General features: G+C 46.6%; 1 protein-coding gene and 1 pseudogene across 1 annotated transcript; both read right to left on the reverse strand.

The window, feature by feature from the left end:
• Window positions 1-534: 534 nt before the first annotated feature.
• On the reverse strand, window positions 535-7,706 carry Glod5 (glyoxalase domain containing 5). The gene is made up of 4 exons (XM_004871953.4): window positions 7,509-7,706; window positions 5,159-5,296; window positions 1,489-1,644; window positions 535-758 (listed from the first exon to the last, which is right to left on the reverse strand). Exons 1-4 carry the CDS (start codon window positions 7,557-7,559, stop codon window positions 636-638), a joined length of 468 nt encoding a protein of 155 aa, XP_004872010.1. The 5' UTR covers window positions 7,560-7,706; the 3' UTR covers window positions 535-635.
• Window positions 7,707-17,089: 9,383 nt separating this feature from the next.
• LOC106007552 (caspase-3-like) lies at window positions 17,090-20,137 on the reverse strand (annotated as a pseudogene).
• Between the last annotated feature and the right edge of the window lie 3,370 nt (window positions 20,138-23,507).

Consider the following 23,507-nt stretch of genomic DNA (forward strand, 5'->3'; position numbering starts at 1 on the left):
GGGGGTGCATGCCTGTAATCCCAGCACTTGGGAGGCTGAGGTGGAAGGATCACTGGAGTTTGAGGCCAGCCTAGGATACATAGTGAGTTCAAGGCCAACTTGAACTACATGGTGAGACCCTGTCTCACCAAAAAAAAAACCAAACCAAACAAACAAAAATACCGGAAAAACAGAAAAAGAAGGATGGATAACTGATAAGGAGAAATCTGTGAGTTTTGAATCCCAAGGAGACAACCTGAATTTGGTCCTAAAACAATGTCACACCCTGGTCATGGAAATTTATTTGTTTCTTGTTTATTTGTGCCACTGAGGATGAAACCCAGGGCCTTTGCACTGAGTTACATGCCCAGCCCTTTTTTATTTTTTGAGACAGGATCTCCCTAAATTACCCAGGCTAGGCTCAAACTTTGGATTTTCCTGCCTCAGCCTCCTGCACACCACCACTCCCAGCTCTGGACTCCTGAAGAGCTCAGACAACTCAGACCATGGACAAAACCCCAGGCAGCACCGAGATGGTAAGAATAGCGAGCGCACTCAGGGAGACTGCTCATTTATTGCATGGCTTGGATGGAGCCCTCTAGACTGTAGGTCTGGTCTCAAACCTGCATGAGGGGAAACACAGAGGGTGGTGGTGATCATGAGATGTAGTTGGACACCTCAATCAGGTTTCTGTCTGGGTCTCGGAAGTAGATGGACATAATCGGTCCTTTTGCCCCTGTTCTGGGAACTGGGCCCTCCTCAATGGGGACATCAAAAGCCTGAGGAGGGAGAAGAAAACAAGTCATTTATCAGAGCCCACATGTGAGACTAAAATCCAATTCCTAACAGTGGCCTAGAAGCCCCTGAACCATCCTTTATCTTTCTGACCTCACCTCCTGCCATTCTTTCTTCCCTCTTCTGCCCAAGAGCAGACAGCCCCATAGCTAAGCCTCCTCCCTCTGTAAAGTGGACAAGAAAATAGTATCTAGTACTTTCCAGTGAGTGACAGGAACAGAATTGAAACCCGGGCAGTCTGGCCCCAAGTCTATACTACTTGTATGTGTGCAGGTGTGTGATACAGGGGATGGAACCCAGGCCCCCGCTCCTCTACTGAACCACACCCCCAGCCTTATTCCTATTGGGGTTTTTTTGAGCCAGGAGCCCACTCTGTAGTTCAGACGGGCCGAGATCCACCTGCCTCAGCCTCCCAAGTGCTGGGATTACAGGTGTGCGCCACCACGCCTGGTGTGGTGGGTAATTGAGTAGATAACTGTGAACATGCATTGTGTGAATACAGGGAAATCATCAGTCTGAAGCTTGAGGGAGCCCTCCCTGGGCCATACTGTGTTTTTCCTGGCATCTGCAGTTTTCTCAAAAAGAACAAAGCTTGGGGCTGTGGCTGTAGTTTTTAGCACGGCCACGTGAAGCCCTGGCTTCATCCCTATCACCAACAAAACAAAACACCCCACAAAAGAACAGAAAAACAGAGAAAGCAGCAGCCCCTCGCACCTTGAGGCGCTGGATCATCTCCTCCAGAGGAGCCTCTGTGATCAGACAGATGTCCAGGGAGCCAGGCAGGGGGTGGATGGCTTTGGGTTCAAATTCCTTCCCCATCTCATGCAGGTTAAATTTCTGATCTCCAAAACGTAGTGCTTTCTGGTCTCCCTGTTTAGGGGAGTGAAGACAAGTAGAACTAAAGCTCCAAGGCAAGTGAGCTAGCCACCCCCCCCCAGGTATCTTCTTAAACAACAGGGTTGCTGCACACCAGCCCCTGCTCCATGCAGCTCATTCCTCAGAGAAACTCCCAATGTGCATGAGCATGTTTTACGTTTATACCATCTCAAAATTATTTTCATGTCTCTAAATATGTCTATATCACCCATAGCAGAGATAGCAATTTGTCTAACCAATAATATTTCCCTCTTTTTTCTTTTCCTTTTGAGACAGTCTCACCATGTTACCCAAGTTGGTTTCGAACTCCTTGGCTGAAGAGATCCTCCTGCCTCAGCCTCAGGATTGGTCTCCCTTTTCTGGTAAACACAACCCCAATTTTTTTTTTTTTTTGGTACCAGGGATCGAACTCAGGTCCTTGAGCTTGCGCATCAGGCGGCGAAACCACTGAGCTAAATCCCCGGCCCTACAACCCCAATTTTGATGGAATCAACTGTGTGCCCAGCTTTATTTTTAAAAAAATAAATAACCCTACATTTCCCAGCATTCCTTGGTGGGTGGGAGGCCATCAAGTAAAGGAGGGCACTTAGCATTACTGGACAGTGAAATGGAGGCAGGCAGCACTCTGGGAACCTCTCTGGCCACTCAGCTGGTACTCTGTGCCCATTCATTTCCTCCTTCAGACCCTGCTCGGTGACAGCAAAGAAAGCTCTTGTTTAAATCTCTGTTTACTGAGTTCTCTCCTACAAACTCCCCAGCACAATTCAGAACAGTGAACCAGGGCACCGCTATTTTCTTCTCTTTTTTTCCCCTCAGTATTGAAGATTGAATCCAGGGTGTTTATACTGACCTACAATCTCCAGCCCTTTTTAATTTTTTTCAAATGAGGCCTCCTTAAACTGCCAAGTTACCCTGGTTGGATCAACTTGTGATCCTCCTGCTTCACCCTCCCAGAATGCTGGGATTAAAAGTGCACACCACTGCGCCCAGCCAGAGACTTTTTTCTTTTGAGACAAGGTCTCACTATGCAGTTCAAATTGGCCTTGAACTCCTATGTAGCTCAGAATGACCTCAAATTTGACAATCCTCCTGCCTCAGCCTTTCCAGTGCTCAGATTACCCAAGCACCACCATGCTGACTTGAGACTATTTCTTGATTTAGCAACTTTATTTTCTTGAAATCTACGATAAATTGTGAATTTAGCCCATGAATATTACAACCTCTCCCAATAGAATTCTGTCATTTAGTTCCTCTTCTGACTCCTTTATAATTTTTTTTTTTTGGTACCGGGGATCGAACTCAGGTCCTTGCGCTTGTGCAGTAGGTGGCAAAACCACTGAGCTAAATCCCCGGCCCTCCTTTATAATTTTTAAACAACCACTTGCAAGTTCATTTATTATTTTTTTGCAGTGCTGGGGATGATGCTTGTTTTTTGATAATTCTGTTGCTTTGTTGTCTTCTCTGTTTCTTCCTCTCCTGTATCTCTTAGCATCTGGTATTTCTTTTATAATTTCTCTTTTTCTTTCATATCACTGATTGATACCATACCCACTATCAGAAAATGACTTTATTTCACTTTTACACTTGATAGTTTGGCTCAGCGTACAACTCTAACTTGGTATTATTTTCCCACCGCCTTTTAAGTATGTTGCTCGAATCTGGAGTGCTAAAAAGAAGTCTGGTGTTAGCTGGGCACAATGGTGCAGGCCTGTGATCCCAGCACTGAGGGAGGCAGGAGGATCACAAGTTCGAGTCCTGCCTGGGCAAACTAGCAAGACCCTGTCTCTAAACTACAAAATAAAAGGGCTGGGGATGTAGCTCAGTGGCAGAGCATTCCTTGGCTCAGTCTCCTGCACACCCAAATGGAATAAATAAATAAATGACTGGAATGAGATGTTAATATGCCTCTCATTCTTTGGCTGGTGACAGGGTTACTTTCTGCTCTGCAGCTGTTACAATTCTTGGTCCTGAAATTGTTCTCCAATTCAACCACAGGGGCTCGGGCATCATATGCACACCTCATCTTTTTTGCAGTTGGCCCAGGGAAAGCCCACCTCTATGATTTGCTTCGTTTTCTCTTCGTTCTCTATCCCCATGGTCACCTCAGGCCGCCATCAGAAGTCTGATGTGTTGGCTAAGCACCCTTTGGTTTTCCTAAGCGGCTGAGGAAAGAGCATTATGTTCTGTGTGGGTGTTACAAACGCTACCATGCTGTAGAACTCACTGTATTTCTTCATTTTCCTTCTTCTGTGTCTCACTTCACTCCGCACACTGGCGAGATGAGTGCTCCACTGCGGAGCTCCGTCCCAGCCCTCATTCCCCACTCTGGAAGCTGAAGTTGTTCCAAATTCTCAGGGATATATTTCATCGCTGGAAACTCTTTTTTCCTTGGATCTTTTTTGGTCCTTTCTCTGTCCTGTTCCAAACTGGACCGATCGTTCTCTACAGTCTTTCTCTTGGGGACCACTGATTCCTGACTTCCATCTCTTCTTATTCCATTCATTTTATTTATGTATTTGCTCTGTAGTGTTGCTGCGGATGGAACCCAGAGTCTCTCTCAGGCTAGGCAACAGCTCCACCACTGAGCAGCACCCACAGCCCTCAGGCAGACAAATTTCTGAGGCTTTTTATGTCTAAGAATGTTTTATCTACACTTTGAGCAATAGTTTGGTTGGGATATAGAATCGTAGTTTAAATTTGAGGTGTCCTTTTTTTTTTTTTTTTTTTTTTTTGTACCGGGGATCATACTCAGGACCTTTCGCTTTCAAGGCAGGCGCGGGAACCACTGAGCTAAATCCCTGGCCCCTTGAGGTATCCTTTTATCTTCTGGTCTCTGATGTGGCTCTTGGGAAATTTTGTTTTTGAGACAGGGGTCTCACTATGTATTCCAGGCTAGCCTTGAACTTGAGGTGATCCTCCTGCCTCAGCCTCAAAAGTGCTGGGATTATAGGTGTGCACCACCACACCTGGCTTCCCTTTATTTCTATGCTACATTTTTTTCCCTCTTGTCCATTCTCTCTCTGCAGGTCCCTCTATTCAGAGTTTGGAATTTGCTCCCTTGATCCTTTTATGTTTTCTTTCATATTTCCAGTGTTTTAGTCTTTGGAGTTAAGCTCTATTTTACCCTCCCCCCTTTTTTGCAGTAATGAGGATGGAACTTGAGCCTCACAAATGAGGTTAGGTGAGCACTCCTCCATTGAGCCACATCCCAGCCCTTAAATTAGTATCACAGACCAGGGTGTGGTGGCACCTGCCAGTAATCCCAGCACTTGGGAAGCTGAGGCAGGAGGATCACTGAGGCCAGCCTGGGCCACATAGTGAGTTCAAGGCCAGCCTGAACTACATATGGAGACTCTATCTCAAAAAGAAAAAAAAAAGGGCCAGGGATTTAGCTCAGTGGTTCTACCGCCTGCCTCACAAGGGCAAGGTCCTAAGTTCGATCCCTGGTACCAAAAAAAAAAAAAAAAACAATTAGCATCATGGTTTCATCTACCTGGGGAAGCATTACCTTGAAAGTTGTGACTTCCATGCCCAGGACCTTGGAGTAGAAGGTGGTGGTGTCTTTGATGCTCTTTACTGTCATCACAATGTGGTCGAGTCTCCGGATAAGACACGGGGAAGCGGTCTGACTGCTGTTTCTCCATGACTAAAAAATAAAATGAAAGTCAGAAGAAAGCACCTTGCTACTGGACACTTGCTTTTCCTTCTCTTCCACTCCAGTCCCCTCTCCAATTATTCTGTTTCCTCCTTGCGCCCATTTCCAGGAGACAGTGCTGCAAGAAAATGTCTGTAAACTGGGTGTGGTGGTGCACACCTGTAGTCCCAGCACCCGGGAGGCTGAGGCAGGAGAACTGCTGCGTGTTTGAGGCCAGCCTGGGCTACGTAGTGAGTTCAAGGCCAGCCTGAACTACACAATGAGACCCTGTCTCAAACAAACAAAGCAAAAACAACAAAAAAACCAGCTCTCATCATTGATTTTTCTGTTATATATGTTTGCTATCTATTTCACCAATTTCTGCTCTTTTTTTTTTTTTTTTTTTTTTTTTTTTTTGGTACCGGGGATCGAACTCGGGTCCTTGCACTTGCAAGATAGAAAACCACTGAGCTAAATCCCGGGCCCTTCTTTTGTTTTGTTTTTTGAGACAGGGTCTCACTCTGTAATTCAGGCTGGCCTTGAACTCACTGTGTAACACAAGCTGGTGATACTCCTGCCTCAGCCTTCCAAGTTTTGGGATTATAGACATGCACCACCATGCCCCGCTGCTCTTCTTTTTAAAGGTGGGAAAATAAACAAGCTCTGCAGAGCAAGTTTCGGCAAAGTAAAAGTAGGAAAAGAAACATACCCTACAGCGTGAGGGTGGCCACCGTGCATGAGGACACAGTGGCCCTGGCTGCTCTTTATACTTTCCTTCCTTCTACTTTCTTAGGGTTCAGTTTGCTGTTCCTTTTCCAGCTTCTTGGTATTGGCGTTCACATGGTTAATTTTCAGCTTTTCTACTCCAGTCTATGGGTCTGGAGCCATGCAGTTGCCTGAATCACTGCTTTAGGTGCACATACCCCAATTTTGCTGGTGTGTGGGAATAAACTCCACCTGTTCCTCCCATTACCCAGGGTCCTGCCAGCTCAGATTCACTCCCCAGATCCTGTTTGGTAGATTTGGAAATCCATCCTTGCAAATTCCAGGGTAGATTTATCCAATAGGAAGAGGCTAGTGTGTAGCCATTTGAGGATCACTGCCCGTTCGATCCCCAGTACCAAAAAAACAAAACAGGGGCCAGGGATTTAGCTCAGTGGTTTCGTAGCCAGCTGTGCAAGCATGAGGACCCGAGTTCGATCCCTGGTACCAAAAAAAAAACACCACAAAAAACAAACAAACAAAACAAAACAAAAAAAAAGGTTAGCAGGGGCGGTGGGACACACACCTGAAATCCCTGTAATCCCAGTACTGCTAAGGCTGAGGTAGGAGGATCACTACAAGATTGAAGGCCAGCCTGAGCTGTCACAAAACTGGAAAGAAAAAAAAAGAAAAAAGAAAAGATGGCCAGGCATGGTGGCACACCCCTATAATCCCAGTGCTGTAGAGGCTGAGATAGGAGGATCGCCATGAGTTCAAGGCCAGCTTGGGCTACATAGCGAGACTCTATCTAAATCAATCAATCAATAAAATAAAAAAGATAATTGTGGGCCGGGGATTTAGCTCAGTGGTTCCGCTGCTTGCCTCGAACGCGCAAGGACCCTGGACCCTGGTTCGATCCCCGGTACTAAACAAACAAAAAAACCCTAACAAATCCTGTGTGGAAATGAGAAAATACAAAAGGTCTGAGGATGTAGTTCCGTGGAAGGCCCTGGGTCGCTCCCCCGCAGACTATTTTATTCCTCACAACTTAAGTAGTAGGTGGAGTCAGAGTCTGGAACACGCAGCCCTCCCTTCTGCCTTCGCTTCCACAGGAAAGGACTGGGGGGAGTCCCCAGAGTCCTCTTCAAGGTCTCTTCAGGCTGCCAGGGGTCCCTCAACTCTCTTGCAGACCGCAAGGTCACTGCGTTGTTTCCCCGCCCTCCGCAGGGGACCCAGGAGCCAGCCTCGGGGACACCCTCCGTGGGGCCCTTGGGCCTCTCCACCTGTCTCCCAGACCTGTCCCGGGAGGACCAGCCACGCCCAACCAGGTCCCCCTACCCCGGTCCCCGGGCCGCCACGGCCGAGCCGGGCCTTTCTGCGGGCTTCTGCCCTCTGCTTGTCTTTGAAAGAGAAAGAGAGGGGAGGATGGAGAAATGGGGGTGGGGGGGTAAGCAAGAAGCGGCAGAGCAGGGAGACAGAGGGAGGGGAAGCCGCAGCCGCTGCAGGCTCCGGCCGCGCTCACCTGAGTCCTCGCAGTTCCGTTCCACAGCCTGGCGGGCAGCCGGCGCAGCATGGTAGGGTAAGTGGCGGCGCTGGGACCTCTGAGTCGACTGAGGCTCCCCGCCCGCAGGTTTAGGGGTAGAGGAGGGAGGGCGGGACCTGCAGAAGTAGGTGGTGCACGTCCAAGGACTCTGACCTAAACCCTGGCCCTGGAGGGGCTGGGGGCGTGGCTCCGTGAGGAGCCACAGCTCTGTAGGCACACGGCCCTGGTCCTGTCCCAACGGCACCAAATCCAACAAAAATAATTCTGTGCCCCAAGGTGAGACCTTGTGAATTCTCTGAAGGAGTAAGGTTAGGCCTTCTCGTCCCTATCTACCGTCCGCCTGTCGCCCCAAACTCTGGAGACATTCTATCCCTGTTAGCCTCATGCTGAGCTCAGCCCCTTTCTCTCTTTCAGGTTACCTGTCGGGTTCCCTGGGGAAAAAAGAGTTTGAGAGTTTTGCTCCTGGAGTTTTGCTCCCCCCAAACCAAACGCGCAGGGCTGTGGCTATTGTTAAGGATATGAGTGTGGAGATTCAGGCCTGTAATCCCAGTTACTGAGGGAGTTTAGGTAGGAGGATCACAAATTCAAGTCAGCCTGGGCAACTTCCACCCTGTCTCAAAATAAAATAACATTTAAAAGGAGCTGGGCTTGATGGCACACACCTGTAATCCTGAGGCAGGAGGATTGCAAACTCAAGCCCAGCCTGGATACCTTAGTGACTTACTTAGCAAGATCTTCTTTCAAAATAAAGATTTTTTAAATGCCTGGGGATGTAGCTCAGTGGGAGAGTCCTTGACTAAAACACATGAGGTGCCAGGCCTTGGTGGCACACGCCTGTAATCCCAGCACTCAGGAGGCTGAGGCAGGAGGATCCCCAAGAGTTGAAGGCCAGCCTGGGCTACACAGTGAGTTCAAGGCCAGCCTGAACTACATAGCAAGACTCTTATCTCTAACAAATAAATTTTTAAAAATGCATGAGGTCCTGCGTTCAACCTCCAGTACCAAGGAAAGAAAGAAAGAAGAAACCTCCGCCACACAGGTCATTTTTTTTTTTTGAGACAGGGCCTCACTGTGCTGTTCAGGGTGGTCTTGAACACCCTATGTAGCTCAGGCTGGCTGGAACTTGCGGCAATTCTCCTGCCTCAGCCTCCTGAGTGGATTACAGGAGTGTGCTACCATGCCTGTCAACACAGGTCCTTTTCATTCTGTAGCACATACAGTAGGTGCTCCATGGTAGGACACGAACTCTCATTCACTTCCCCCTGCAGCAGTCATTGGCTATAGATGCACATTCACAAAGTTTTCCTGGGCATGCTTCTCTCAGATTGCACAAATCTTTGGCCTTTACAAGGTTTCCCTATCATTTGCTCCTACCAGCCTTGTGCACACAGCTCTGGGCACTTGTGTAGGTATTAGAGATGGAGGTGAAATGGCTGGTGTACCCGTTAGGATTCTCCAGAGAAGAAACATTGTATGATTTATTATAAGGAATTATACTTGTTTGGGACAAGGTCTCTCTGTATAGTTCAGGCTGCCCTTGAACTCACTATGTAGCCCAGGCTGGCCTCCAACTCGCAGTGATCCTTCTGCCTCAGCCTCCACAGTGCTGGGATCACAGGTATGCACCACTATACCTGGCTTTATAAGGAATTATGAAAGCTGAAAAGGCTCACAATCTGCCATCTACAAGCTGGAGAACCCAGGAGGGCTGGTAGTGTAGCCCTGAGAAGCAGTGGGCTGAGGGTGTAAGTCCCTGTGGAGGACAGAAGATACAAGCAGTTGGGCAGGCAGAGTGGATCCCTCTTCCTGAACCCTTCCGTTCTGCTCAGACCCCGATGGAGGGGTGATGTGCAGTCACAGGGAAAGCAATTTGCATCCCTCTCAGCCCACCAGTTTAAATGCCAGGCTCACCTGAAGAAAGTCTTTGACACACCCAGAAATAATGTCAGTCAGGGCACTAGGCCTCCCAGTCAAGCTGACACATAAGATTGACATCAAAGTCCACCCCTTGTCAACTCGGCAGTCATACCCATCTCATTAAACTATATTTAATCTCCAAATGAAGACAATAAAAAGGCCATTACGCCACCTAGTACGATGTAAAATTAACAATACTTAAATACTGACATAAACTCAACATACCTCATGTTACACAAAGGAATGAGAAGAAAAAACCAAAGATATTTGCTATATACACACAAACATATTCACAGCAAAATAAAGAGGAAATATCTGTAGCTGGACGTGGTGGCACATGCCTGTAATCCTAGTACTCTGGAGGCTGAGGCAGGAGGATTGCTGTGAGTTCAAGACTAGCCTGGGCTACATAGTGAGTTCAAGGCCACCCTGAACTGCATAATGAGGGTCTGTCTCAAACAAACAAACAAACAAACAAAAACCCCCCAAAAGCAAGGAGGAAATATTTGTGACAATTATGATCTTTGGCTCCGTTAACTGTCATGCAGTTGTAACTTGTACTGTAACTACCTTCTCTCACTGCCCATTCTGTATTCCCTTTGCCTCCAGAAGCCTCTCAGCTGTTCCAGGTTCTTTACCTACAGGGCAACTTGTACCTTCATTCCTCAAGGGCCTGGGGCGATTGTGCTCCTGCCTAGATTGGTCCATTGTCGTGTGTGTGTGTGGTTCTGGGGACTGGACCCAGGGTCTTCACACTGAGCTACTTCCCCAGCCCTTTTTATTTATTTATTTATTTGTTTGTTTGTTTGTTTTTAAATTTTAAGACAGGTCTTGGTAAATTACTAAATTGCCCAGGATGGGCTCAAACTTTCAATCCTCCTGTCTCAGCCTCCCAGTGCTGTAGTTTTTCATTGATCTTGGTGGAAGTTGCATGGCAATGTTAAGAGATGCCCCCAAGGGATCTCCTGGATTCCAGAATATTCTTTACTCCCTGTGGATCAGCAGTTCAAATGCCTTAGGTAGTCAGGATCATCACCTGAGCCAACGCTGCTAACCCCTTCCTTGCCTGCTGGGTTCTGAGGTGTGAGGGGCCCCACCTGGCAGGGTGTTAGTCTTAGTGGCAGCATTCCCTCAGCAGAATATAAAGTAGCAGGAAAAAAAAATAATAACGTAGCAGGAGCAGGAAGCAGGAATTTTGCTAGCGAGTCCCTAAGGGGAATGGTGAGTGGCTCCATTCCTGTATCCACCCCCACCCTGCCTTTGTGCAGTGCTGGGGGGACCCGGCCTCCGGCCTGTTAGGCAAGCACTCTGCTGCTGAGCCCCACCTGGACTTGTGAATCCTGGCTATGGGAGAAACAGCTCCATATACTGGACACTGACTCAGAGCATGTGGCCTTCTGCAAAATCTCGTCTCAGTCTTGCTGGATATTGTCGCCTAGCCAGGATCGAAACTGCATCTCTATAAGGGCATCATAGTTCTGTCCAGCCAGCTGCTTCAGGATGGTGGGCACATAGTAAGGCCAGCGAACTCCATGAGCGAGAGCCCATTGCTGCTCTTGATTTGCTGGGAAGTGAGTTCCTTGATCACAAGCACTGTTGTGCTGTTCCACACCACAGTGGTAGAGGCATTCTCTAAACCTACAGGTGGAAGGGTTTTTCTTTGGGGGGGGACAGGGTGTGGCTATGTAGTTCAGCCTGGCCTTGAACTCACTGTGTAGCCCAGGTTGGCCTCGAACTTGTGGCGATCCTCCTGCCTCAGCCTCCTGAGTGCTGAGCTCACAGGCATGTGCCGCCATGGCTGGTGCCTCATGCATTTTAGTCAAGCACTCTATCACTGCCTCAGCCTCTAGCCACCATGCCCAGCTCTTTTTCATTTTTTTTGAGACAGGGTCTTGCTAAGTTGCACAAGCTGCCCTCAAACTCATATTCCTTGTGCCTCAGCCTTCCTAGGGCTAGGATAATAAGTGTGTGCCCCCACACATGGCTTCAGATGGTAGTGTTCAGAGAAGCAGTGTAACTGAGGAAGGCAAATCCATATCCAGTGTCTACTCCAGTCAGAACACAATGCTGTCTCCTCCACAATGGAAGCCATCCAAATGTGATCACTCCAGGAAAAGGTGCCAGGTCAGGGATTCCGTGTTGGTCTCGGCTGGTGGCAGGATTGGCATTCAGCAGTGGCCATGGCTGGTGAGCCTTGTGCACCTATGTGTATGCCTCTGTGTGTGTGTGTGTGTGTGTGTGTGTGTGCGCGCGCAGGGGTTTGGGAAGGAGGAGGTAGAAATGTAGTGGTCCACTGAGGCCACTGAAGGGAAACAGGAAAGGAAGGGAGCGCTTGCAGTGTTGGTGGAGCTGGAGATACAAGATCCCCTGAATTTAGGCACGAACAGCCCCTCATGGGTCATGGCCACAAAGGTCAGGCAGGGTGGTGGTGACGAGAAAGAAGTCCAGCATTATTTTAGAATATACCAACACACACAAGTTAGAATAGACCGTATCATTGTGTGGACAACCTTACAATGGTAGAGATGGGCTGTGGATAATCTGGAATCTTATCGAGGAGTATGAACACTCCTGAGGTCTCACGGGTGGGAGTGTGCACGGCTGCAGTCACACACACTGCAGAGTGGAAACTGTGCCTGGCACCACAACTGCAGTGCGAATAGCCTTGGGTCCCTCAGACAGGAATCTGGACCTTCCAGCAGTCACACGTGCTGGGGGGAGTGCACTGGTGGAGGTGCCAAAGGGGCTGCATATGCTTCTGGGATTATATTAGCTAGGGCATCTGCACCCCCACAGGCAGACACAGATATGGACAGTCTTGTGATCTCAGTGACTGGGGTGTGTATATTCCTCCCGGGGTCACACAGACTTGGAAATTGACACTCTTTGTAAGTGGCAGGGCAAAATGAAACTGTAAAAGTTAGGTGGTTTGTTTGTCTGTTTGTTTTTGGCTGGACAGATGGTGTATATGTGTAATTCTAACACCTAAAAAACTAAAACTAGAGGTTCCATGGAAGGCTGAGGCAGGAATATTACCAAGTTCGAGCCCTGGCTGTGCAATTTAGTGAGGCCTTGTCTCAAATATATATATATATATATATATATATATATATATATGTGTGTGTATATATACATACATACATGTATATATATGTGTGTATATATACATACATACATATATATATATATGTATGTATATATATATATATAAAAGGGCTGAGGATGTAGAACTGCAAAAACAAAAATCTCTTTAAAAAATCTGTCTTTGGCCGGGGATTTAGCTCAGTGGTTCTGGTGCCTGCCTCACAAGTGCAAGGTCCTGAGTTCCATACCCGGTACAAAAAAGAAAAAGAAGAGTAGGAGGCAAAACTGGAAACAAAGCTTTTGCAAATGAGGGGAAGAGGGTCAAAGTGGGAAATGGGGAAAAAATAAGAAGCAATGTACAGGTACAAATTCCCTGAATATCCTGCTTTTCTTTAGAGTAATTAAGTTTTTTGGTGTTTTGTTTTTTGGGTTTTTTTTGGTTTTTGTTTGTTGGTACCGGGGATCGAACTTGGGACCTTGAGTTTGTGAGGCAAGCAGTGGAACTGCTAAGCTAAATCCCCAGCCAGGTACAAATTCCCTATGATGAATGTGATCTACTGCATATATATATATATATATATATATATATATATAATGTACCAATAAAAGTTTTGCTTTAAAAAATTAAATTTAAAAAATCTGTTTTTTTTAAAAAAATCTGTTTTTATTAGTACATTTTTGCAGTATATAATGGTCACATTAACTGTGGGGAGTTGGTACATGTGCATAACACATCTTAATTCTCTTTATGTCCTCCTTCCCTTTTTCCATCTCTTGGTCCCCTTTCTGTTTGCAAAACATCTATCCTCTGCTATTATCTATCTTTATTTGTTTTGTTCTGTTTTGTTTTGTTTTGAGACAGTCTTGCTATATAGTTCAGGCTGGCCTTGAACTCAGTATGTATCCTAGGCTGGCCTTGAACTTGTAGCGATCTTCCTGCCTCAGCCTCCCAAGTGCTGGGATTACAGGCGTGTGACACAATGTCTGGCTACTTTTAGTTAGAAAAAAGAAACTTTTAGAGATAAGCTGCTTCAAGCTTCCTCACACTTAGGGCATAACTGCAAGTCATTCTCTTCAACTTCAATAAATGGACTAAGCTGGGTGTAGAGGCGAGGGCACGCCTGTAATCTCAGTACTCAGTAGGCTGCGGTAGGTGGATTGCTATGAGTTCAAGGGCAGCCTGGACTACACAGTGAGTTCAAGACGATCCTGGACTGCATAGCAAGACCCTGTCTCAAAAAAACAAAACAACACACACACACACACACACACACACACACACACACACACACAGAAATGAACAGAATATGCAGATATTGGCACCAGGAGGTTGGGACCTAGTTTCCACAGAGAAGAGAAAAGATGGCTGGAGGGATGGAGTAGGGTTGGATCTTTCTATTGTTCACTGTGTTCCCTCTCCCTCTCCTCCTGCACACCTGGACACAGTGCATGGTCATTTTGATTTTTTTGTTTTGTTTATTTCTGAGACAGGGTCTCACTATGTAGTCCAGGCCACCTCCTGCCTCGGCCTCCCAGAGTCCAGCATTATCAATGTATGCCGCCACACCCACCTGGAAACAAGCTTTAAATAAAGCCTTTTTCCTTTTCACCTGAAATAAATGGCCACCCATGGGTTGCTTGGTCAGCCAGTAACATCTGGAATCTCGAAGACTAGCTAGTGAACATCACTGGGTCACACATGCCAGGGTGCAGACATCCCACGGGACAGAGGGTCTGGCAGATGGTTAGCCTGGGTTCACAGACTGGAATGTGGGTATCCCTCAGATGAGACAGAGTGGGATGTGTCACTCCTGGGCTTAGACAGCATGAGGGGTGACAGTGATGGGTCACACAGAGTGTTGGCAGACAGGCTGGGTCACAAAAATGGGGGTGTGGCCGCCCATGGAGTCACTCAGACTGGAGCATGGATAAACTTGGGGTCAAAGAGATAGAGGTGTGTACACTCCAATGGCCACCGACACTGGGGAATAGACACTCCCGTGGTCACACAGTTCAGGCAGTTAAACACCATTTTATCAGATTGGCCACAACTGCCTCAAATATCACCCTCTCCCATGTCAATCACTTTCCCAAGGAACCCAAGTTGCTATGGCTGGTTTGGACCAATCACAACTCATCCCTTTGGCCCACCATAAGAGCAAGGATATGTATTACCCCCCCCATCTGAGGGAGTGGGGATGGGGCAGGGGGAAGGAAGGGGTGGGGTGACATCCATAGGAGACGAGCATGTGAGGAAGCATCTGTCATGGAAGCGCGAACTGGGAGGCAAGGTGATGGAGCTCTGGCCCTAGTTCTGCACTGGAACTGCTGTGTGTCTTGGGTTCTAGCCCTTCCCTGCTCTGGGCAGTGTTTTCCTCTTCTGTACCAGGAAGAGTGGAGCTCAGTGGTCTCAAAAGACGTGCACAAAGCCATGCTTATGGCTTTGACTTGGACCTGGGGGTGGGCTGTGGAATTCATCACATGGCAGGAACAGTTTACTGAGTCTTTTTTTGTTTTTTTGAGACAAGGTCTTGCTATGTAGTCCAGGCTGGCCTTGAACTCACTATATACCCCAGGCTGGCCTCGAACCCACAGTAATCTTCCTGCTCAGCCTCCTGAGTGCTGGGATTACAGGTGCATGCCACCATGCCCGGCTGGGGTTTTTTGGTTTTGTTGTGGTACCAGGGATCGAATTCAGGACCTTGTGCTTGCCAGGCAGGCACGGCGCCCCTGAGCTACATCCTGGGCCCTCTTGTTTTGTTTTGTTTTGTTTTGGGATAGGGTCTTGTTACTTAATCCAGGCTGGTCTTGAACTCAATATATAATCCAGGCTGGTCTTGAATTTGTTGGCATCCACCTGCCTCAGCCTCTGGAATGCTGGGAATTCAGGTGTGCATCACCATGCCCAGCACACTGAGTCTTAAATGGGGCCAGTCCAGAGGCCAAGTAGCTTGTGTTTCCTCCTACCCTTCATGGACAAGGATTTTCCCTCCCTGTAGAAACAAAATGATTTTGGTTATCCTTGAAGAGGTCACTCTGTGTACAAGGGACTCCTGTGGCTCTCGGGGACCCATTTTTGGGCTTTATCATAAATGGCAGTTTCCAGCCACTGACGTCACTTGGAGAGACTGTGGACAGGTCCCTGGCCCTCTCTATGTCTCAGTGTCCTTATGTGGTCAGCTAAGGAATTAGATAAGATTGTCTCTCTTGGATTGCACGGCTGGAAATGGCTGAGGCTGAGCAGGTTCTAGACAGAGAGAAGACAAAGGCAAAGTCTGCCTTCTCCAGACTGAAGGAGGCGCCTGCTGGTAGGTGACAGTGGGTGTGGGGCAGGGGTGTCAGAAGCTAGCACAGACGGGAGTTCCCCCTTTCCCAGGGAGCTGGAGCTGCCTTCAGGGCCCATCCGGATTGCAGCGGCTCTGAGCCCAACCCTGCCTGCCTTGGAGTCCTAGAGGAAGACTGGCCGCCTCCCTCCGCGCTGCTTTACTGCCACCTGCAGGCGGGGCGGGCCTAGCCGGCTTTTCCATCCTGGAGCTGTGGGGTCTGTTTCCTGTGGGAAAACTCAAATTTATAGACGGCCCATCTCCTTGTCCCTCTCCCTCCCTTGCTTCTTCCCCTTCTTCCATGCTGCTGCTGCTGCTATGGGCTCTGTTGCCCAGGCTGGTCTCAAACTCCTGGGGTCATAAAACCTCTTGCCTCAGCATCCTGGGTTAGCTGGGACTAAGGTGCTCACTACCTGTAGCTCACTCCCCAGCACTGCCAGAACAAATTACAGCCACCAACAATACTTGGGGCCCGACCTGAGACCCCTATCTCAGATCCTTAACATAGTGCCCTGGCAAAGTCCCCCACCATAGAAAGTCACATTCACCGCTGCAGGGATTAGGCATTCATTGATGACTGATGACTGACTGCTGGTGCTGGGGATGGACCCCAAGGCTGAGTGCACATTGGGCAAGGCTCTGCACTGAGCTGCATGCACCCCAGCCCATAGGTGTCTCGGGAGTGTCATACGGCCTACCCAGGACGGATGCTGGAAAGCCATCTTGGGGAGGTGACATTTCCGCTGAAGTCTGAAGCTGGAGCAGTCAGCCCAGAAGAAGAAAGGAGGACAGAAAAAATGCATAAAGTTACTGGAGAAGAGAAAACAGGATGGTTGTTTGGGGAAACTGAGGCACAGAGGTGAGCTGGAACTTTGGGTGATGGGCAGGTTGTTGGGAGCACTGGGCTGAGACCTGAACAGTGAGACCTTGTCCTCTTGACCTCTTTCTGCTCCCCGGGCCTGGCCAGGTACCCTCTGGAGCCTACCTGCTCCCTCAGTACCTCCTGGCTGACAGGGACCCCAGCTCGATCATCCAGGATGAGGAAGGAAGATGAGAATGAGGCAGGCTGAGCACATGCCGGAGCTTCTCAGGACGAGTGTTGGCCTGGCCTGGGGACCTAGGCACAGCTCCCTGACACTCAGAAAGGAGAGCAGACCTTTGGGTCCAAGCACATCCACCTGCACACATGAGTGTAGGGTAGCACAAAAAGCCGGGCCTTGGGCTGGCCATGTGGCCTCAGGTGGGCACCTTGCCGATGGTAGCCACTGTGAACACACAGAGTCCCGCTGGCCATGGAACGGGGAGAGGAGGACGCACCCAGTCAGCCTGAAGCCCTTCTCCTCTGTTTTGAGTTCAGCTACTGTCTTTACTGGTCAAGGTGCTTCCCGATGGTTTGTGATTTTCAGATGAAAGCTCTTCTCTGATAAAGGATTTTCATAATTGTCTTCATTTAGAGAATTATAAATTACTTTTTTTTAAATTTAAGTTTGAATTTATGTTCTAAAATAAAAATGCAAATTAAAAAAACTTTTACAAAATTATCACACAAAATCCCATCTTAGGCCGGGTATGGTGGCACATGCCTGTGATCCCAGTACTCAGGAGGCTGAGGCAGAAGGATTGCTGGGGGTTTGAGGCTAGCCTGGGCTACATAGTGAGTTTAAAGCCAGCCTGAACTGCAGAGTGACATCCTGTCTCAAAAACAAATAAACAAAAAAACTCCACCTTAAAATATCATTACATGCTACATTCACTTAGAAAAAGTTAACAGATCTTATCAAAACAAATAGTTGTCAATTATAAATGTAAATTCCTTTCTTTGAGCCAAAAGAAAGTTCAAGTGAAATGTCGGACTGAAAGCTGGTGAAGCACATGGGTGTAGTCAGCAATGGCTGAACAACTCTGAGAGTGAGGAAGCTTGAAGCCTGGCCTCCCTGGCTGGGACTGAGCTTGGGCCTGCAGTTTCCCCACATGCACAAGAGGGCCTCCAACTGGATGCTTCTAAAGCCCTATGGGCTCTGGCCCTTTCATTTTGGGTAACAGTACAAAATGTTACCACTATTTTTCCTCCGATTGTAAACGTCAACAGAAAATAGCATGCTTACAAATTATACTACAATGAATACTACAGTTTTTGTGACTCTTCAGAAAAGTTCCATTTTAGAAGTTTCTCACTTGGATCACTTTCTAGAGTGTCTTGGGACTATCTTCCACACTCACTGTATGTGCCTGAAGGAATTCATCTGGCAGGACTTTTCTGAAGTGGCATCTGTAGCTCTGCCTAGTTTGGACAAAGCCACATCTCTGCTCAGGCTCAAACCATCTTCTCTCAAATTACATCTTTCCCAGCTGATTCATTTATTGTTCTTTCCTTACATTTCATGGTTTCTTATACAGATGATATTTTAGTATGTTCCCGTAGAATTTCTTCACATCATCCTACTAAGAGTTTGAGGGTTTTACATAGTAGATCTTCAGATATTTTGCTGGTGTGTAAATTTCATCTGATTTGCCTAAGAACAAATGAGAAGAAACATGCCTGTAGATCTTAGCACCTTATGGGCTTATGACTCTGTCTCTCCATTAATATTGCATGTTAGCCTTAAAAGAATCAACCCAGTTTACTCATACTTCCTCTTAAATATTTTCGTTCTTTCTCAATAGTAAACATAAATTTTTTACAAGAAACACATTCTCATAACAAACATCACAAAAACTATAAGCTATAAGTGATTTAAAAATGCAGTTGATTCCTTTTCATACATCAGTTCTAAAATAAAGGTTCAAACTTTTTTTTTTTTTGGTACAGGGGATCGAACTCGGGTCCTTGCGCTTGCGTAGCAATAAATAAATAAGTAAATAAATAGACAAAACTAGAGGTTCCATTTGACTCAGCTATTCCCCTTCTTGGTATCATCCCAAAATAATTAAAAGCATCATATCGCAGCAATATATGTGCACCCATGTTTATAGCAACACAGTGCGTGATAGCTAAATGTTGGAAACAGCCCAAATGCCCATTAACCCATCAGTGGATAAAGAAGATGTGATTTTTGTATACAATGGAGTACTACTCTACCATAAAGGATGAACTTCAGACATTTATAGCTTAATGGATGGACCTTGAAACCATACTCCAAAGTGAAATCGGACACACATGTTTAAATACCACATTGTTTCTCTGGTGTGAGAAACCGAAAATGTAAATAAGGACTAAAATGTTTAAAAGATATTGAAAATGGGAAGAAAATGTTCAAATAGGAGGGGGAACAAGGGAGGAAGGAGGGAAAAAGGAAGGAAAGGACCAAAAAAAAAGTGAAAATAGAAGGAAAAAATGAGAATAAAGCTTTTGTACATAGGGAGGGGAGGGGGTTTGAGGGAGCAATGGGATAAAATAAAGTTTATTTTAAACATAAATAAAGTCTCTGGAATAATACTACCTGGATTAGGGAAAAAAAAACCAGTTCTTTTGTGAGCATGGACACAGTACATGGAATTTGTTTCTTTGCGTGAAAAGTGGAGTCATAGGAAAAGGACTCAAATTCTGTTGCTACCTTCTGGTTAACCCGAGTAAGAATGTGCATAAACTCAAGCTTGTGTGCGTACAATTTCGGCACAGCACAAAGTGACTGAATGAACCAGGTTCCGTTCTTTGAATTTCTCCAGGAATAGTAACCTGGTGCCATGGAATACACATACAAGAAGTCGGCCTCTACTGGTATTTTCTGGCACGCCATGTCATCATCAATACCACAGTCTGTCTCAATGCCACAGTCCAGTTCTGTACCCCGGCAGGCCTGAATAATGAAAAGTTTGGGTTTTCCACCTAGACTTCTACAAACATCTCCTCTGAAGAACTCTGTTAATTTTTTCAGGTCAACGGGTCCATTTGTTCCAAAAATTATTCCTTCTCCACTGTGGCTTAGAATCCCACAAATACAGCTGCTCCTTTTGCTATGATCTTCTTTAGAAACATTGCACCATCAATCCCACAACTTCTTCATGTGTAAGATCATTTTTATTCCTCACTTCATATTTCAAGTTCATAAATGTTTCTCTAAGGTTTGCTGCATCAACATCTGTACCAGACTGAGCTGCCATTTCAGTGCTTTTATGAAAGCTCTTCTTATTAATTACTATACATAAACCCATTTCAGGATAATCCATTTTGTATCTATTGTCCAAGGATATTGCGGAGTCCATTGATTTGTTTTGGTGTATGATCTTTGTTTCTAAATCTTTAATGGATTTTGCATCCACTGCCTTTTCAGGGTTCTCCATGGCTACTTTCCTTAACACACAGCCCCGACAGTCTCCAACCAGCAGAACCCACTGCTCCACTCTGCTCGTTGCCAGCACGTTTTCCCGATAAATTTCTTTTTTGTTGGGCAGGGGATAGAACCTAGGGCCTTGTGCATGTTACCACAGAGCTATGTGCTTTACCACAGAGCTATACTTCCTGCCCTAGAGTGATTTTTTTTTAAAGTTTTCATCTTTGCGCTTTTCTGCAGGTTTTTTTTTTGCATTTTCATTACAAGTATCTATTATTAATTTTTTACCAAAACAGTAAGGTCAAGATTATGCATTCTCTTAGCCAAAGCCTGTACTGATGCCCATAGTCATTAGTGAGCATTGTGTCGCTCTCTGGTAAGGTCTCCTCGAAGCAATCTAGCAGAGCCCAGATCCAGCTACTCCTTCCTCCTCCTCTATCCACCTCCACCTCATTACTGGGGATCGAACTCAGGACCTTGCGCTTGCCAGGTAGGCACAGCACCACTGAGCTACATCCCCGGCGCTCTTCCTCTATCTTAAGTACACAAAAAAATTAATCTCTGGCTAGACATGGTGGCACACATGTGTAATCCCAGCACCCTGGGAGGCTGAGGCAATAAGATCACCAAGTTTGAGCCCAGCATGGGCAATTTAGAGACCCTGTATCCAAATAAAAAAAGAAAAATAAAGAATGGCTGGGGATGTAGCTCAGTGTGAGGGCCTGGTGTTCAATTTCCAGAACCACACACACAAAAAGGAAGGAAGGAAGGAAGGAAGGAAGGAAGGAAGGAAGGAAGGAAGGAAGGAAGGTAGTTGCATAAAGATGAAGCCTGTGGTTGAGATTTATTTTTTTATTTTATTGATTAATTTTGGGTTGTTTTTTGTTGTTGTTGTTGTTGTTGTTGTTTGAGACATGGTCTTGGCAGGCTGGCCTTGAACTCACGGAGATACTCCTACCTCAGCCTCCCAAGTACTGGTGTCATAGGCGCATGCCACTAGGCCTGGCTAGTAGGTGAGGTTTCTGGTGGCATTGTAAGAGGAGATTGGTTTTGGTTTTATGTCAGTGGTGGAGCAACCACATAGCATGCTAGGCCCCAGAACTCCAAAAAAGATTTTTCAGAAAAAGGAAGAGGAGGGCCGGGGATTTAGCTCAGTGGTTTTGCCACCTGTTGCGCAAGCGCAAGGCCCCGAGTTCGAACGCTGGTATCAAAAAAAAAAAGAAAGAAGAAAGAAAAAGGAAGAGGAGGTTAGAGCCCAGACCTGCGGACACAGGGACAAGAGGCCACTTGAAGGCAGCCATCTACAAAGCAAGAAGAGAGGCCCCAGGGATGCAGCCCTGCCAGCACCTTGGTCTCAGACTTTAGCCTCCAGAAGGGACAGTAAAATTCTGCTCTTTGAGCTGCCCAGCTGAGGTGCTTTGTCATGATGGCCCTAGAAGGGAACACCGCAGCATCACCACCTGCAGTACTTTGTTCCAAAGAAACAATTTCTGTGTGATAAGAATTCTATTTTTGTTGTGTGAGGGATGGAACCCAGGGCTTCCCAAAGTGCTTAAATTATGCTGGGCTTTGACTCACAATGACCGTTATGACTCATCATTGGACAGAAAGAAAAACTGACATCCATAGGGAACACAGATTCGACCAAGCCACACAGCCCTAACATGGATCTCCATACTCTAGTCATGGCATAAAACATTGAGATCAGGGAGATGTGGAAAACAGGCTAAGACTTCCTTTTTTTTTTTTTTTTTGAGACAGGGTCTCACTATGTAGCCCAGGCTGGCCTCGAACTGATGGTGATCCTCCTGCCTCTGCCTCCTGAGTGCCAGGATTACAGGCATGCGCCATCATCCCCAGATCCCCTCTTCTTTTAACTTTGTAGTTGGTTTGAGGCTGCAATGGGCCACTGGGATTAAGCAGAGGGGTTCCAGTCAGAATATTTTCCATTTGATCCCATTCTTCTTCAGCTTTTTGTTCTTGTTATTTCCTGGCCTGCTCTTTGGCTCTTTCTTTTTTAATTTTTTCCAGTTTTGCAAGAAAAACTGCAGTCATCATCACGCTCCTCTTCCAAATCTTCATCTAGCTGGGTGTGGTGGCCCATGCCTGTAATCTCAGCATTCAGGAGGCTGAGGCAGGACGATCGGGATTGGCATGAATTCGAGGCCAGCCTAGGCTACACAGTGACTTCAAGGCCAGCCTGGACCACAGAGTGAGACCTTGTCTCAAAGAAAACCCCAAACAAACAAAAAACAAAACCTTCATCTTCCTCCTGTTAGATGAGCATCTGCACCAAGGTTGGCAGCAGGAATTTGATCTAACCAAGGCTTCTTTGATGCTGAAGAAGAGGTCATGTGTTCTCGGGTTGGACAATCCCTATTTTTTCTCTCGCAGCAGCTTTCTGTCTCTCTCTTCCAATTCTCTCTCAAAGTCACGATTATGAAACTCTTTTTTTGTGAATAGCCGCCCAGAGTCAGGTGTGGGAAAGTGCAAAAGGGCTGCCTGTGCACTGGAGGGTGTGGTGGCACACATCTGTAATCCCAGCACTCGGGAGGCTGAGGCAGGAGGAGCACTGTGAGTTCAAGGCTAGCCTTGGCTATATACTGAGTTCAAAGCCAGCCTGAACTGCATAGTGAGACCCTGTCTCAAAAACAAAGTAAAACATAAACAACCAAACTGAACCAAAATAAAAAACACCCTACAGCATAGGGTGGGCTACCGTAAAGAGGATAACCTGGGTTTTATTTTAATTTTTTAAGTGTAGTTATTATTATTATTATTATTATTATTGTTTTTTGGTACCAGGGATGGAACTCAGGACCTTGTGCTTTCCAGGCAGGCATGGTGCCACTGAACTAAATCCCTGGCCCAAAAAAGTGTAGTTCTTAGCTGGGTGTGGTGACACATGAAGGCTCTAAATTCAGTCTCCGGCACCACAAAAAATAAAAACAAAAGTAAACTAACAAATGAGTAACAATAAGCCAGACATGATGGTGCTGGCCTGTGGGAAATCCAGTACTGTGGGAGGCTGAGGCAGGAGGATCACAAGTTCAAGGCAATTTAGTGACTTAGCAAGACCCTGTCTTAAAATTTAAAAGGGTGGGGGTCTGGGATGTAGCTCAGTGAGGTGGTCCTAGGTTCAATCCCCAGTATCATGATAAATATTTTTTTTAAAACTAAAAAGCATTAAAAAAAACAACAACTAAAAAGCACTGGGCTGGGGATTTAGCTCAGTGGTTTCACCGGCTGCTGCGAAAGCGCAAGGACCTGAGTTCGATCCCCGGTACCAAAAAACACACAAAAACCTAAACTAAAAAGCATTGTAATGTACCTCAGTAAGACAGCCCTAGGTTCAATCCCCAGTTCTGCCAAAAATTCAGCTT

Source organism: Heterocephalus glaber, unplaced genomic scaffold (assembly GCF_053883595.1).
Source record: "Heterocephalus glaber isolate CG9 unplaced genomic scaffold, H.glaber_assembly_v1.0 deba00001546, whole genome shotgun sequence".
Taxonomy (NCBI): Eukaryota; Metazoa; Chordata; class Mammalia; order Rodentia; family Bathyergidae; genus Heterocephalus; species Heterocephalus glaber.